Here is a 15052-nt window from a genome sequence, read left to right as displayed (position 1 = left end):
CAACTGCCACCGGAAGGGGCACAACGCCTGCCTAATCTTCTGAAGGGAGGTGACAGCAACACAGAAATGGAAGATAGGAAGGAGGGGAGGAAAGAGGAAAGGAAGACCAACAGGACAAATCTAAAGACTAAAGTAGAACACAGTACACTACGCACGTTGTTCTGCCGAGTTTCGACCCTGCAGCCGGAATTAAAGTGACACCGCGTCGAACAGCCTCCACAATTATCAATCACATCCATGGCTAGTTCACTATGCGGCTAATTGTGCGCTCCACGATGAGACGCCAAGTACAGCTGCACGCAATCACGGTTTCACCGGTAGTCGGTTCACAATATACACTACAAGGTGTTTGAACGCGCCACCTCCCATCTTCGCATGAAGAAGCGTTGGAACACAGTACAGATCACACACAGTAGGGCCGTTCACTGAAGGTCACGCTACTACAGAATGTTGAATGTTCACGCTACAAACGTGAACCTAAGTTAGTAAACTCTAGAAAGGTTGGTAGTGCGCGATGGGCCTGATCACGTTTAGATGCACAACCACTGGGGTATAAACATTCCTCGAGTGTCGCACACCGCAGGCCAAGGAGATGATAGTTTCTCACCGGCGACATTCGCTGCGCACTGAAAGCGGGACACTCAAATATAAGGTGCTGAAGTGTCTCGTAGCAGCCACAACACGTACACAATGGACTTGCCACACGCCCTTGTCTGTATAAACGTTCGTGCACGTTCACGCAACCAACCCTCAGCTTGAGCAGTTGTGCTCTAGCGTGACGAGGCAAGCCTCGACCGCGAACACAGGGTGGGGACCGCATGCGGAAGTTTCATAAAGAGACGCAGAAATTTACGAATTAGTTACACAGATACGGAGGAATTTTCATGGAGACGTTAAAGACAGACGAAATTACTGTGAATCCCTGCGTCAGCGTAACGTCTGCGTAGCTTAACGGTTGAACGCGCTCCGATTTCGTTGCTGTTCAGTTGGAGTCCGGAGAAATAAAAATTTCTAACGGTTCGCAACACTGAGCTGGTTCTCAAACTGGTTCTACCCAGCGGATTTTATCTTGCCCCGTTGAGATGTGCCGCACGGTACTATCGACTTGATCGCAAGCACAAGTTTCATACAGTGGAGGTAGAAATGTACCAAATAATTGCTCAGGTACAGAGTAATTTTTGTGTACACAATAAAGACAGTGGAAATTAGTGAGAATCTCTGCACCAGCGTAAGGTCTGCGTAGCTTGTACACTCGTTACTTTGACAACAGCAGAGTCAGTGAATTTTCGTCTTTGCTTCTTGTTTTCACTTGAAGATTGGCAGTACGCGAACTGTGGCGCGTGAAGTATGCTGTTGAAGAAAGTGCGAATTCGCACTGTACTACTATTACAAAAATTATAGCTTCACACTTCTAGTCTGTAGCAAAGAAAGAAGCCAGTACTTGACATTTCGCTCAGTTTGTGGCTTTTTTGTTAGAAGCAGGTGAGGACATTTGTGAGGAACGAACAAGAACGGTTCGTGCCGAACCGCACGCCGATTTTTCTTGCTGAGAGCGGACAAAGAGGTCAAAAGAACAAGTCAGCAAGATGAACAGAACTCACTCAAGCTCACTCACAAATTATATTTCTTTTTGCTTAGCGCTCACTTGAACTCAGTCTCACCAACATTCTTCTCCGCCGGGCTCACTCGGACTCAAACTCACCAAAATCCTACTCAGCCGTGCTCACTCGGACTCACCAAAACTCTACTCAACCGGGCCCACTCGCGCTCAGATTCACCAAAATCCTACTCAGCCGGGCTCACTCAGACTCAGCCTCACTGAAGATTATACTCAGCAAGGCTCACTCGGAGTCAAGCTCACCAAAATCCTACTCAGCCGTGCTCACTCGGACTCACCAGAACTCTACTCGACCGGGCCCACTCGCGCTCAGATTCACCAAAATCCTACTCAGCCGGGCTCACTCAGGCTCAGCCTCACTGAAGATTATACTCAGCAAGGCTCACTTGGAGTCAAGCTCACCAAAATCCTACTCAGCCGTGCTCACTCGGACTCACCAAAACTCTACTCAACCGGGCCCACTCGCGCTCAGATTCACCAAAATCCTACTCAGCCGGGCTCACTCAGGCTCAGCCTCACTGAAGATTATACTCAGCAAGGCTCACTCGGAGTCAAGCTCACCAAAATTGTACTCAGCCGCGCTCACTCGCACTCAGACTCACCAAAATTCTACTCAGCCGTGCTCACTGGGACTCACCAAAATTCTACTGAACCGGGCTCAGTCGCGCTTAGACTCACTAAAATCATACTCGGCCGGGCTCACCCAGATTCATCCTCAGCAGTGCTCACTCGGTGTCAAGCTCACCAAAATTTTACTCAGCCGAGCTCACTTAAACACAGACTCGTGGGTCGGTCAGAGTCCGAGCGAGTCGACTCGCGAGTCAGTTGGCCGACCTATGGTCAAAAGCGTGCACACTGTGCCCCACGAATAATTTCCACAACTCGAAGAACGTTATACCCTGTTTGGCTAAGCACCAAACGTACGTTGAACCGTAGCACATAACAAAACCAGATGTCGTGTGCCGTTAGGGCATGCGGTAATGCGTATTGGTCCCTTAATATATATAGATGCAGGATCTGTATCCCCTCGTCAGATGAAATCGGAATATGTTTCACTGCAGCATACTTTGTAAAACAGTGGCATCATGTGCCGCGTCAATTTGAACTTTTTCTCCACTCTGTCGTCGCCATCGAAAACGCACATATCTGGTCGCGACAGTATACAGAGACAAGAGTTGGTCTACAAGCTTGCAATTATAAACTTTATGTCATAATTCCCTACTCCGAATTCTCCTAACAGCCCTAAATTTGAGAACCAGCTTGGTTGCTCCTAATGTTTCGTTCGTACACTTATTAAAGTAGGGTTTATCATGTGCGCAGTACAATGACAGAAACTTTATCTTGTTTTGAATATTGAGGTGCTAAAATTGCTTTGAGTATAATAGCGAGAAGGCTGTACATTAATCCCGAACTATTCGAAAAATATTCCATCTTTGAATCGCTTCTAGAAAAATTTGATGCTTACTCGATTCGGTCTGAAGCACTGCTACTAGCGCAACCCTACTTTTTATCCGGCATAGAAAGGCATGCTTCATAAAAAAAATCTTTGAGATAAAATTGTCCTGTAAAGAACAGTGGTTGCTGGATGTGGCAGCGCCTTGGTTTATTTTTCTGCAAGTCATTCCATTGTCCTTGCGTGTATAGAAACATAGATAAGCTTGCGAGAAGGTTGGCTGGTTGTTCCTCAGTCTGATAGCGGCATACTGTTCCTAGTGATGGTCCACAAATGGGGACGCTTGGTCGGGGGACAAAAGCATAAAAAATTATTTTTGGCAGTGCAAGTCGAAATGAACCGACGTTATATCTCGAGTGTATGCGTCTCAGTTTCTGCATGCTTATCTCTATCACTGCTATTTTCGTTATGAAATTGTTAATTATTAATGTTAATGTTACTTATGGAAAATAAAAACGAAGATGACTGTACCGGTGAAACGTACAAGACAAAGCGCACTGCCTTGTCTCTTTCACCCGTCCCGTCGCCTGTGCTGTTTAAACGAACGTAAACTAACTAGCCCAGATTTGAACCTTTGTACAGGCTGTTTACTATTAATAATTTATACGTTTATTTTCACTGCATAACACAAATAAATAGGGGTTCTCTAGGTGCCTTTTGCAGAAATCTCGCCACAGTAACCCGTTTATGACAGAACAGAAATTAATAACCAGAAAATTTTGAACTGAGGAGTTGTCGAGCCACAAATGTGCAGCGATTAATAACGACTAAATGCGTCTTGCCATAAAAGAAAAAAATATGTTTCGGCAAAGGAGACAACTTAGCGTGCTGTTCTTTTTGTTCTCTTGAGGGAAGCTGTTCAGCCTGGCTCTCTTCGTTTGATTCTTTCGCTTCACAGGAATCGGAGCTGGCATACTTCAGCAGCCTTTCTTTCACCCTGACCTACCTGCGTAAGTTGTCGTGGCCGTTCACATTCTCATTACGAAAGGGCAAAAAGAAAAACGACGTCAACGCGTTTTTGTTGTCTCATTTCGTTTGTCTTGTGTCCATGTTCTCCACGCCTGCCTTTTTTTTTCATGCCGTGAGAAACGCGATCGAGCACTAACAAAACAGAAAAAAAAAAACACAAACAATGCTGTAGTACGTGCAGCTGCCTATAGCCTCTTACTTTTCGTCATGCATAACCTTCACGCGCAGATCGCGCATTCACTAGCAGCCGCTCGATCATTCAACGATTTTAGACCCACCATGACAAACTATGCCTTCTTTCAGCTGATGTGCGTCAGTGATATTTTGCTTACCATTGCCTGCATCTGGTTTTGTTATTGCATTGCATTTTTCTAATGGCACTTACCAAACAAACAGGTTCATGTTTCGTTGTCCTCCCTCATTTGCTCGCTTGTGCACGTACTAAAAAAATTCGAATGAATTTATGCATAGCGCCCGCATAACGATATAAAGCATTATTATTATTATCATTATCATTGAAAACGGACAAGAGTATGTTGGTTTTACGCCACATAACGAAGTTCTCGTAAAGGTGCAATAGGACGTAGGTACTCAGAAATAATAAAATTACAATTCTCAGCATATTTATATTCTCGACAGCTGGCGCTACACTGTTTTTGTAATTCCGCAGTTTCCATCTGTACTCCGAACAAGTCAGAAATTAGACTGCCTGTGTTTGCTGGTCGCTGGTGTCCGCAACATTGAATGACTTATGCATGCTCACTGTCCCTGCGTCTGCTGAAATTTCTTCCTAATTTCATCCTATCTTTCATACTGCGCTGTTATTCTTCTCTGTCGACGTTATTATTCTGTACTAGCGGGAACAAAATTTTCGAGCATCTGCGAGAGCATGCGAAACTGCATTTTTACACCTTCTGAGATTCAAACCCGGAAGCGGGCGTATCGTCACGCACACGTATGTATGTATGTATGTATGTATGTATGTATGTATGTATGTATGTATGTATGTATGTATGTATGTATGTATGTATGTATGTATGTATGTGCGTATGTATGTATGTATGTATGTATGTATGTATGTATGTATGTATGTATGTATGTATGTATGTATGTATGTATGTATGCATGTATGTATGTATGTATGTATGTATGTATGTGCGTATGTATGTATGTATGTATGTATGTATGTATGTATGTATGTATGTATGTATGTATGTATGCATGTATGTATGTATGTATGTATGTATGTATGTATGTATGTATGTATGTATGTATGTATGTATGTATGTATGTATGTATGTATGTATGCCAGTGTGACCGTTCAATGTAAGCAATCGTCTTGGTATATTTCAATAGCTTGTATTGTCCGACAAACAGTATCTCAAGCCTCTGTCTGGCGCACCTAAGTGCGTAGTATTAAGGCCGAAATATTATTCCTGAGCACTTTAATAAGCCTGATCACTGTATAAAAGCGTCTCGAGTGCGAGATGAGTATATACTGGTGACAGTCTCACAACGTCGACCTTACCGCACACATTCTCTCTCTCTCTCACATTAGGTCGGTAAATTTGGGCGCCATCGGAGCAGCCATGGCTCACGAAATGTCACTGGAATTGATCCACAAAGGTAACGTGATCTCTGAAATCTAAAACGCCAGACACGACGTCATGTCTTGACGTTTGAACACGACCACTGTGCCTGACGCAGCGCTATGACGTCACGGCTGTCACGAAGTATCCTCGAGCAAACGAGTATGTACGATTAGTCATACGATGGCGGAATAATTTGAGACTCACGCTCACTTACTATTACTTTTTGTTGGGGTGCGCTCACAGGCAGGCACTCACTCACTCACTCACTCACTCACTCACTCACTCACTCACTCACTCACTCACTCACTCACTCACTCACTCACAAGTGAGTATGCCGACCTATGTGAATATTCGCCCTGCAAATTCCTGTACTCATATCACACGTTGGGCGCAGGAGAATTAAATCTTTACACCGACTGTCACAGCAGGTTTGTAGCTTTTTTCAGATGCCGACGCCCAACTTTCTTTCGTAGCTTTATCAAAATAAGTCCTCAGAAATGCAGGGGAGCACGCATACAATACAGTCGAATCCGGTATGATAAACAGGCTTATTCGTTAAGGATAAATCACTATTTCAACTGATTCTCGATATCCAAATTAACCTATAACGAACTTAAACGAACTTTTGTTTTGGATTTCCTAAATATGTTGCATTGTTATATGTTTTATTTTAGATATGCGCTATCTACTAAAAAAAGAAGCAATTAATAAATCCAGTTATTGAAAGAAGGAAGCTACGCGTCGTAGTCAGTAACTTTTGCGATTCTCAGCGTCACTAAGGAAGGGCGTTTTCCATGCGCGAGATTGTGGGGACTTGTTCTGGTTTACCTAATCTCACTGTCGGCACCAAACGGTCGCCACTCATCCTCACTGATGTCATATATATATATATATATATATATATATTGTTACGGTGAAGGGAACGAAGAAGTTGGATTGGACTAGACGAAGACGAAGTCTGGCAGTTGCCTGAACGCCGTAACGCTAGTTGTAAATATACGTTATTATACACTCGTGGGCCTGCTTCCTTCCTGCAACATTTTGGTGGAGGTGCTGGGTACAATCACGGAACTTCGCAGCGGACGTCATCTACTTGCCGCCACAATGGCAAATCAACCGACACAAGCGACAACGCCTCAGCAGCCCGTGCCAACGGTGATTCTCACTCATCCGCGGGACCCAGGGACATTTTGTGGCACGGACAACGCCGACGTCGAGGTCGGGCTTACGATGTAGGAACGAGTGTGCTACAACAACAGGTGGGATCCAACAATGATGCTAGCAAGCGTCATATCTTACCTAAGAGGAACTGCGAGGCAATGGTACGACACACACGAAGCTGACCTAACGAGCTGGTATGTCTGCAAAGAAAAACTGCGAGACCTGTTTGGCAGACCTGTCGGTCGTCAGCTGGCGGCAAAAAAAGAACTTGCGTGTCGCGCTCAAACGTCCACAGAATCCTATGTCGTCTACATAGAGGATGTGCTGGCCCTCTGTCGCAAGGCTGATAACAACATGACCGAGGCAGACAAGATTGGTCACATATTGAAAGGTATTGCAGACGATGCCTTCAATCTCCTGATGTACAAGGATTGTGCCACTGTGGATGCAATTATAGAGGAGTGCCGGCGTTTCGAACAAGCGAAGGGCCGCCGCGTCGCTCAGACTTTAGACCGATTGCCCAATATCGCCGCGACATCTTCTTGCGAAGACCCGCCGCGCTTCGTTCAGCCCAGAGGACCGGAAGAAATCACGCGCATCGTTCGCCGTGAGCTTGAGGCCATGGCCCCGGCTCCAGTTCGTTCAGACTGTCGGGAAAGCGTGCCCGCTATCTCTCTTATACAAGCGGTCGTTCGGGAGGAAATAGCAAGTTTGGGCATTCCATCTCTCTGCTCGGTCCGCCATACAAACACCTACCAGATTTCTCCGGCCGCTCGCTCCCAGACGCAAAGCTTTCCGCCCCCTCGTCGCAACCCAGCTGACTGGCGCACAGCGGAGGATAAACCTATCTGTTTTAATTGTTCCGGTATTGGACACATCGCCCGTCACTGCCGCAACCATTGGTCGTCGCCTCCTCGGTGGTCGTCTCCGAGTCACTACCGCCAAGTACCAGACAATCGTACTTTCTCGCCTTATACGCCGTCTAGGAACATCAACGCCGACAGTGCTCCACCAAGATCCAGCCGCTCCCCGTCTCCGCAAGGTCGTAGGTCCCGTTCGCCTCTCGTTCACCGCTCTTCGTCCCCTTATGCAACCGGTCGCTTCGCTTCGGGAAACTAGGCGGTGCAGCTCCCGGAGGTGAAGCTGCAACTCCGACCCGGCCCACAAATCCTCTGTTGACCCTGCCTACATGTGGAAACCTACTGGACATTGAAGTTGATGGCGTTCCTGTTAGATCTCTCGTTGACACAGGAGCAGAGCTTTCAGTTATGAGCGCTGCTCTCCGCCGAAGGCTTAAAAAGGTTCTGACACCCGCCGTACCGTGCACTGTGCAAGTCGCCGATGGGAGTACTTCACCTGTCCTTGGAATGTGCACAGCACGTGCGACCATTGCGGGCCATTATGCCGTTGTTCTATTTATCGTCCTTGAACACTGTCCACACGACCTAATTCTCGGCCTCGACTTCCTTTCGAAACACTCTGCCCAAATTGACTGCTCCGCAGGTGTTGTACAGTTGGATCTGCCGCTTCCTGCCGACGCAACAACTTGTGTTTCACACCGCTTATGTTCTGCTGAGTTTGCAAGGCTGTCTCCACAAGCGGCTACAAATGTCCTCCTGACGTCCTGTCCTCCCGTACCTGATGGCGAGTACGTCGTGTCGCCCCTTACTGACGTGGTTTTGTCGCGCAATATTGCCCTACCGAGCACCTTAATCCGGATCCGCGAAAACTGCGCTCGCGTGCCCATCCTCAATTTTGGATTTTCGTCGCATGTGCTGCCACACGGTATCTCCATAGCGCATATCACTCCTTTGGAAGAATTTGAGATTTCTTCTTTGACCTCTGAATCCTTCGTCAGTACCAACAGACCTTTGTCACCCACTCCTCTGTACTCGACGCCTGCGGACGATGTTTCTAAGATGATCGCCCCTGACCTTCCTTCCGAGCAAACAGCTCTTCGTCACCTCCTGTCATCTTTTCGGGACATCTTTGATTTGGACGACCGTCCACTTGGCCAGACGTCTGTTGTCACGCATCGCATCAACACCGGTGACTCCAGCCCCATTCATAGGCGGCCACATCGTGTCTCCGCAACAGAAAGGGCCATCATACAGAAAGAAGTAGACAGGATGATGGACAAGGACATCATTGAACCTTCCAGTAGCCCGTGGGCATCACCGGTTGTCTTAGTTAAGAAAAAAGGCAACTCGTGGCGCTTCTGCGTTGACTACCGTCACCTCAACAGGATAACAAAGAAGGATGTTTATCCCCTGCCGCGCATTGATGATGGTCTTGACTGCCTTCACGGATCCCAATACTTTTCATCAATTGACCTCCGCTCCGGCTATTGGCAGATTAGCGTCGATGAGATGGACCGCGAGAAAACAGCCTTCGTCACACCGGACGGTCTGTACCAATTTAATGTCATGCCGTTTGGATTATGCAATGCGTCAGCTACATTCGAGCGCATGATGGTCTCTCTCTTGCGCGGCTTGAAGTGGTCTACATGCCTCTGTTACCTCGACGATGTGATTGTGTTTTCGCGAACTTTGAGAGCCACCTGCGGCGCCTCACAACCATACTCTCCGTGTTTCGCAGGGCTGGCCTTCAGCTAAACTCCTCCAAGTGCCATTTCGGTCGCCGTGAAATTAACATGCTCGGCCATCTCGTAAACGCCGCCGGAATCCAACCTGATCGACAGAAAGTTCACGCCGTGCGAAATTTTCCTGTACCTTGTTCAACAAACGATGTCCGTAGTTTTCTGGGCTTAGCCTCTTATTTCCGGCGATTTGTGAAAAATTTTGCTGACATCGCTCACCCTCTCACTGACCTTAAGAAAGACGTCTCTTTCTCTTGGGGACCTCTGCAAGAGAAAGCCTTTTCTACCCTGATTGAGCGGCTTACAACTTCCACAATTCTGTCACACTTTGACCCTTCTGCGCCCACTGAAGTACGAACTGACGCGAGTGGTCATGGCATCGGCGCTGTCCTCGCTCAGCGTCAACAGGGCCAAGACCGTGTCATCGCTTACGCTAGCCGCCTTTTTTCCACCCCCAAACGAAACTACTCCATTACCGAGAGAGAATGTCTCGCGCTCGTATGGGCGGTCGCGAAATTCCGGCCGTACCTTTTCGGTCGGAGCTTCTGCGTCGTAACCGATCATCACGCCCTCTGCTGGCTCTCCTCTTTGAAAGACCGAACTGGACGACTTGCATGTTGGGCATTGCGTCTACAGGAACATACATTTTCTATTATGTATAAGTCAGGGCGCCTGCATAAAGACGCTGACTGCCTGTCCCGCAATCCCGTGGATCAACCGGACGATACCGATGCAGACTCGGACATCAGTGTTGTATCCATCTCCGACTTCCTTTATATTGGCGACGAGCAACGCAAAGATCCTGTTATTCGAACACTTATGGAACGCCTAAGCTCCTCGCCCAATGACCCGTTCCTCCGCATGTTCACCTTGCGCGATGGAACTTTATACCGTCGTAGCGTTCGTCCTGACGGCCCGGAGCTCCTCCTAGTCGTTCCCAAGCACCTTCGACTAGCCGTGCTCCAGGAACTTCACGACGCTCCTACTGCTGGACATCTGGGCATCACTCGTACATACGACCGCCTTCGGCGCCGCTTCTTCTGGCCCGGCATTTATCGCTCTGTGCGCCGTTATGTCACTTCTTGCGACCTGTGTCAGCGCCGGAAGACGCCTGCTACGCCTCCCGCTGGTTTGCTTCAACCAATCGATATCCCCACAGAGCCTTTCTTTCGTGTGGGCCTAGACCTCCTGGGCCCCTTTCCAATTTCTATCAAAGGTAACAAATGGATTGCTGTAGCAACCGATTATGCCACGAGATATGCCATCGCGCGAGCGCTATCAACCAACTGCGCTACAGATGTCGCAGACTTCTTACTATACGACGTCATCCTGCACCACGGCGCCCCTCGCCAGTTGCTGACGGATCGCGGCCGCTACTTTTTATCGAAGGTCGTCGATGACCTGCTCCGCTCCTGCGCAACAGAACACCAGATTGCTACCGCGTACCACCCTCAAACGAACGGTCTCACCGAGCGACTCAACCGCACGCTAACTGAAATGCTGGCCATGTACGTTTCCGACGATCACCGTGACTGGGACGTCGCTTTACCATACATCACTTTCGCATACAACTCGTCCCGTCACGACACTGCCGGATTTTCACCATTTTACCTTTTGTATGGCCGCGACCCCACCTTGCCCTTTGACACGTTGCTACCTTCCACAGTACAATCACCCAGCACTGGTTACGCTCGCGATGCTATTGAGTTAGCCGCCCAGGCCCGAGATGTCGCCCGTCATCGCCTCACAGCCTCGCAAGCTTCTCAAAAGCGACGCTACGACCTTCGGCACCGAGACTACCATTTTTCACCTGCTTCCCTTGTCCTTCTCTGGACGCCTTCACGTCGCGTCGGCTTGTCGGAAAAACTACTTTCCCGGTATTCTAGTCCGTACCAGATCTTACCCCAACTGTCCGATGTGACACACGAGATCGCCCCAGTCGGTCAGCCTTCAGTGCATCGCAACGTCACCAGCGATGTTATTCACGTCGCCAGGCTTAAGCCCTATGTCCCCCCATTAAGTGAGGCTCTATAATTTGCACCGGGACGGAGCTACTCAACCTGGAAGGTGATGTTACGGTGAAGGGAACGAACAAGTTGGATTGGACTAGACGAAGACGAAGTCTGGCAGCTGCCTGAACGCCATATACGCCAGTTGTAAATATACGTTATTTTACACTCGTGGGCCTATCTATAATAAAGAAAAAGAGTACCAGTACCAGACGAAACGTCGGTGCAATATACTGAGCTTATTCAACGTACGTCGTACTCTTTTTCTTCATTTTACTACCGCGGCCAGCGTAATTTCCTCAGCCATAACTATATATATATACTACATGTTTCTGCGAAGACTTCGACCAATTTTCATAAAAATCCCCAGTGACAGATACCACAATTCTAGTCCTTGATCTGGTCCCCACTCGTAGAGGCGGAAATTACTTGCACGAAAAATTAAAATGCGTAATCGACTAATTACCAACATTCACTAATGAAGTCTTTACCTTATTACCTTTCGGCACACAGTGTAATTTACAGAATTGTAGCCGGTGATACAGCGAGGCACATCCACTTGAAAACAATTCTGTGGAAGGGACCAGTTTCGAGATATGCGTTATCAAACTTGCGGTAAACATGCACTGTCGTTGCACTTACAATAACTTTTAACAAAACGCCGTTTTATGCATTGAAGCAAAGTGCTGCGGAATCCTCAGCGAATCACATAACTGCACCGCCAATGTGTTTCTTCGCAAAGTTAGGGAATAATTATCCAGAAACTGTCGTCATACTCGGAATGCGTTCCAAGTGGATCCGCGTTGCGAACTCCCTCGCTGCAACTTGTAAATTGCAATATTTGCTGCAGCGTAATTCGTTGAGACAATAATTAGTGCATCCTTGATAATTATTGAATTATGCATTTCCGCTCCTCGTGCGAATAATGTCCGCCTCATCAAGCAATCCAACTCAACGATTAAAATTGTGCTGTCTGCCACAGGGGATCTTAAAAAAGAAGTTCGTTAGTGTCTCCGGAGAAACACTCAGCATAGCTATATGTGAAGACTAGAGAAATCTCCCTAGCGATCGAAGGCGTGGCCTTTCATGTGTGAAACGGAGTAGAATTGCATCACTGCATCTATTTCTCTGCCATCCCCGAGTATATTTTGGCTGGAAGGAATCAGAGAAACCACGAGTGAGCATTGTTTCAGACATCCAAGGCTTCACAAGGTTATGCAGATTTATGACCTCTCAATGAGGCCGTCCGGGCCTCTTAGCTTTCTTTTGCTCCCGCTCAGAGTCGGCCCAGCACGTGACTTCGACTTCAGTGGACTTGGCCAAGCGCGCTTGGTTCCCGGCAGGTTTTGATCGATGAGCACTTGTGCGTATGCTTCGTCAACCGCTATGTGCACATTTTTTTCCCCAACAACGTTCGCGCAACCTAAGTCGTTTATATTGAAACGTGTGCGTATATCGTCTTCGTTGCGATTTGCTAGTGCGGCTGCAACACATTGCTGCTGCAACCGCTGTCCTTACGGGAGAGCGGGCACTGGGTGCGGCTTGCAGCACGGTGGAACACACGAAAACTTGCCGCTACGTGATCACGTGTTGGGCCGACTTACTTGGCTTCAACTGTGTCGCGCGATGCTCCCTCTTTGTTCTTTCATTCTTCCGTGCTTTTTGCCTTCCCTTGACACCTATACCACGTTACACCAATAACGTTGATGGCTAATGGACCATCGGTTACATTGTAACGCATCACGTGATATCGCGTACCTCTTCCAAACATTCTTCGACCAAAATGGTGTCACCTTTAGTTTGATCTGTAATCTACAATGCTGTTTTCGAATCGCCTCAAGAAACGTTCTATTGTATGTGGGTGCCTATATCGCGACCTGCCTTTTTACTCCAACAATTAAAGAAATAATGTGGCACTAACAGATTGGTGTGTTCTTGCTCAGACTTCGCAACAACTTCGTGTTTCTTGGTCTGCATTATTCAAGAAAGCAGACACACACATGCAGCCCCCAGACACACACACACACACACACAGACTCGCACAGTCGTAAGTACAACCTGCCGCAGGGAGACGTGTGCTGCTTTTGCCATCGGTTCTCATTAAGAATCCCTGACAAACCATAAAGACAGCTACGATGCCCAATGAAACCAATCAGATCAGTTTTATTTTTCAGTGCACGCGCTGAAAGCTCATTTTCGATTAAAATCTACGTTAATAACCTGACGTGGAGCAAGAGACGACCCAGTGTGTGCACAGTTACGGCAGTACACCTAACAATAACAATAATAAAAAGAAACGAACGATCGCTGGAATTGCTGCAAATGTGACTGCAGTTGAAAAACAGTCAAGACGCTTGTGCATAAGTACCTGCCGATACCCACAGGCCCGCCGACCCTACATCCTGATTACACAGGTACTGACAACAGCCTCCTAGACGCCGAATTTTCCATCGAAGAGATACGCCGGGCTCTCCACGAACTAAACGGCCGTTCCGCCCCGGGCCCCGATGGCATAACCAACAAGCTCCTGCGGAACTTAGACGAGCCCTCGGTCGTGTACCTCACGGGCGCCATCAATGAGGTGTGGAGGCGGGGCGAGTTACCTGATGCCTGGAAACTCGCCCAGACGATCCTCATTCCGAAACCGGGCAAGGCGCCTGGCCTCGATAACCTTCGCCCCATCTCGCTCACGTCGTGCGTGGGTAAGGTGGCCGAGCATGTCGTACTCAACAGAGTCGGCCGGTATCTCGAAGACCAGGACTGTTACACACACCACATGATCGGCTTCCGACCCGGGCTCTCTACTCAGGATACGATGCTTCTCCTGAAACACCAAATCATAGACGCCGGGGCTACTTGGGGCACCCGCGCCATACTCGGACTTGACCTGGAGAAGGCTTTCGATAACATCCAGCACTCGGCAATACTAAAGGCGATCACGACCTTAGGGCTCGGGCGCCGGTTCTACGAGTTCGTCCGCTCCTTCCTAACCCGTCGCAAGGCCGTGCTCCGTGCCGGAGACCTCACGTCGGAAGAAGTCGAGCTCGGACAGCGTGGCACCCCCCAGGGCTCCGTCCTTTCGCCGACGCTGTTCAACCTGGTCATGATTGGGCTCTCCGAACGCCTGTCGAAGATACAAGGCCTCAACCATACGGTATACGCGGACGATATCACCATCTGGTGCTCCGCGGGGTCGGACGGCTTCATCGAATCCGCTCTGCAGGAGGCAATCGAAACTGCCGAATCCTACCTCGACCACACGGGCCTCAAGTGCTCCTCCGCCAAATCGGAGCTGTTGTTGTACAGCCCAAAACGACAAGGCAAAAGGCCTAAGGGATGGAAACCACCGACCGAGCGCAACATCACTATCCGCACCAGAGACGGTCGCCCAATCCCCAGGGTCGATTCCATCCGAGTACTGGGAATGATTATCGAGGCGGGCGGATCAAACATCCAAACGGTCCACAAGCTGACGACCAAGACGGACAACGCAATACGACTTGTACGCAGGGTGGCCAACCGTCACCACGGCCTCAAAGAAGACAATCTGCTGCGTCTCGTACACGCGTTCGTCCTATGCCACTTCACCTACGTCGCAGCAATGCATAAGTGGAAACAATCGGAGCGTGACAAGCTCAATGTACTCATACG

General features: G+C 48.4%; 1 protein-coding gene across 1 annotated transcript in view; it reads left to right on the top strand.

The window, feature by feature from the left end:
* The window catches only part of LOC140213566 (neprilysin-1-like), a 29727-nt gene that overhangs the window by 4348 nt on the left and 10327 nt on the right, over nucleotides 1-15052 (top strand). The window contains exons 3-4 of the mRNA XM_072284795.1: nucleotides 3970-4021; nucleotides 5599-5666. Coding sequence (XP_072140896.1) covers nucleotides 5630-5666 — 37 coding nt within the window. The 5' untranslated portion in view covers nucleotides 3970-4021; nucleotides 5599-5629. The remainder of the gene's footprint in view (nucleotides 1-3969; nucleotides 4022-5598; nucleotides 5667-15052) is intronic.

This window comes from Dermacentor andersoni, chromosome 10 (genome assembly GCF_023375885.2).
Source record: "Dermacentor andersoni chromosome 10, qqDerAnde1_hic_scaffold, whole genome shotgun sequence".
Lineage (NCBI taxonomy): Eukaryota > Metazoa > Arthropoda > Arachnida > Ixodida > Ixodidae > Dermacentor > Dermacentor andersoni.
The sequence above is the reverse complement of the archived record's forward strand: the minus strand, read 5'-3'. Positions and strand labels throughout refer to the sequence as shown.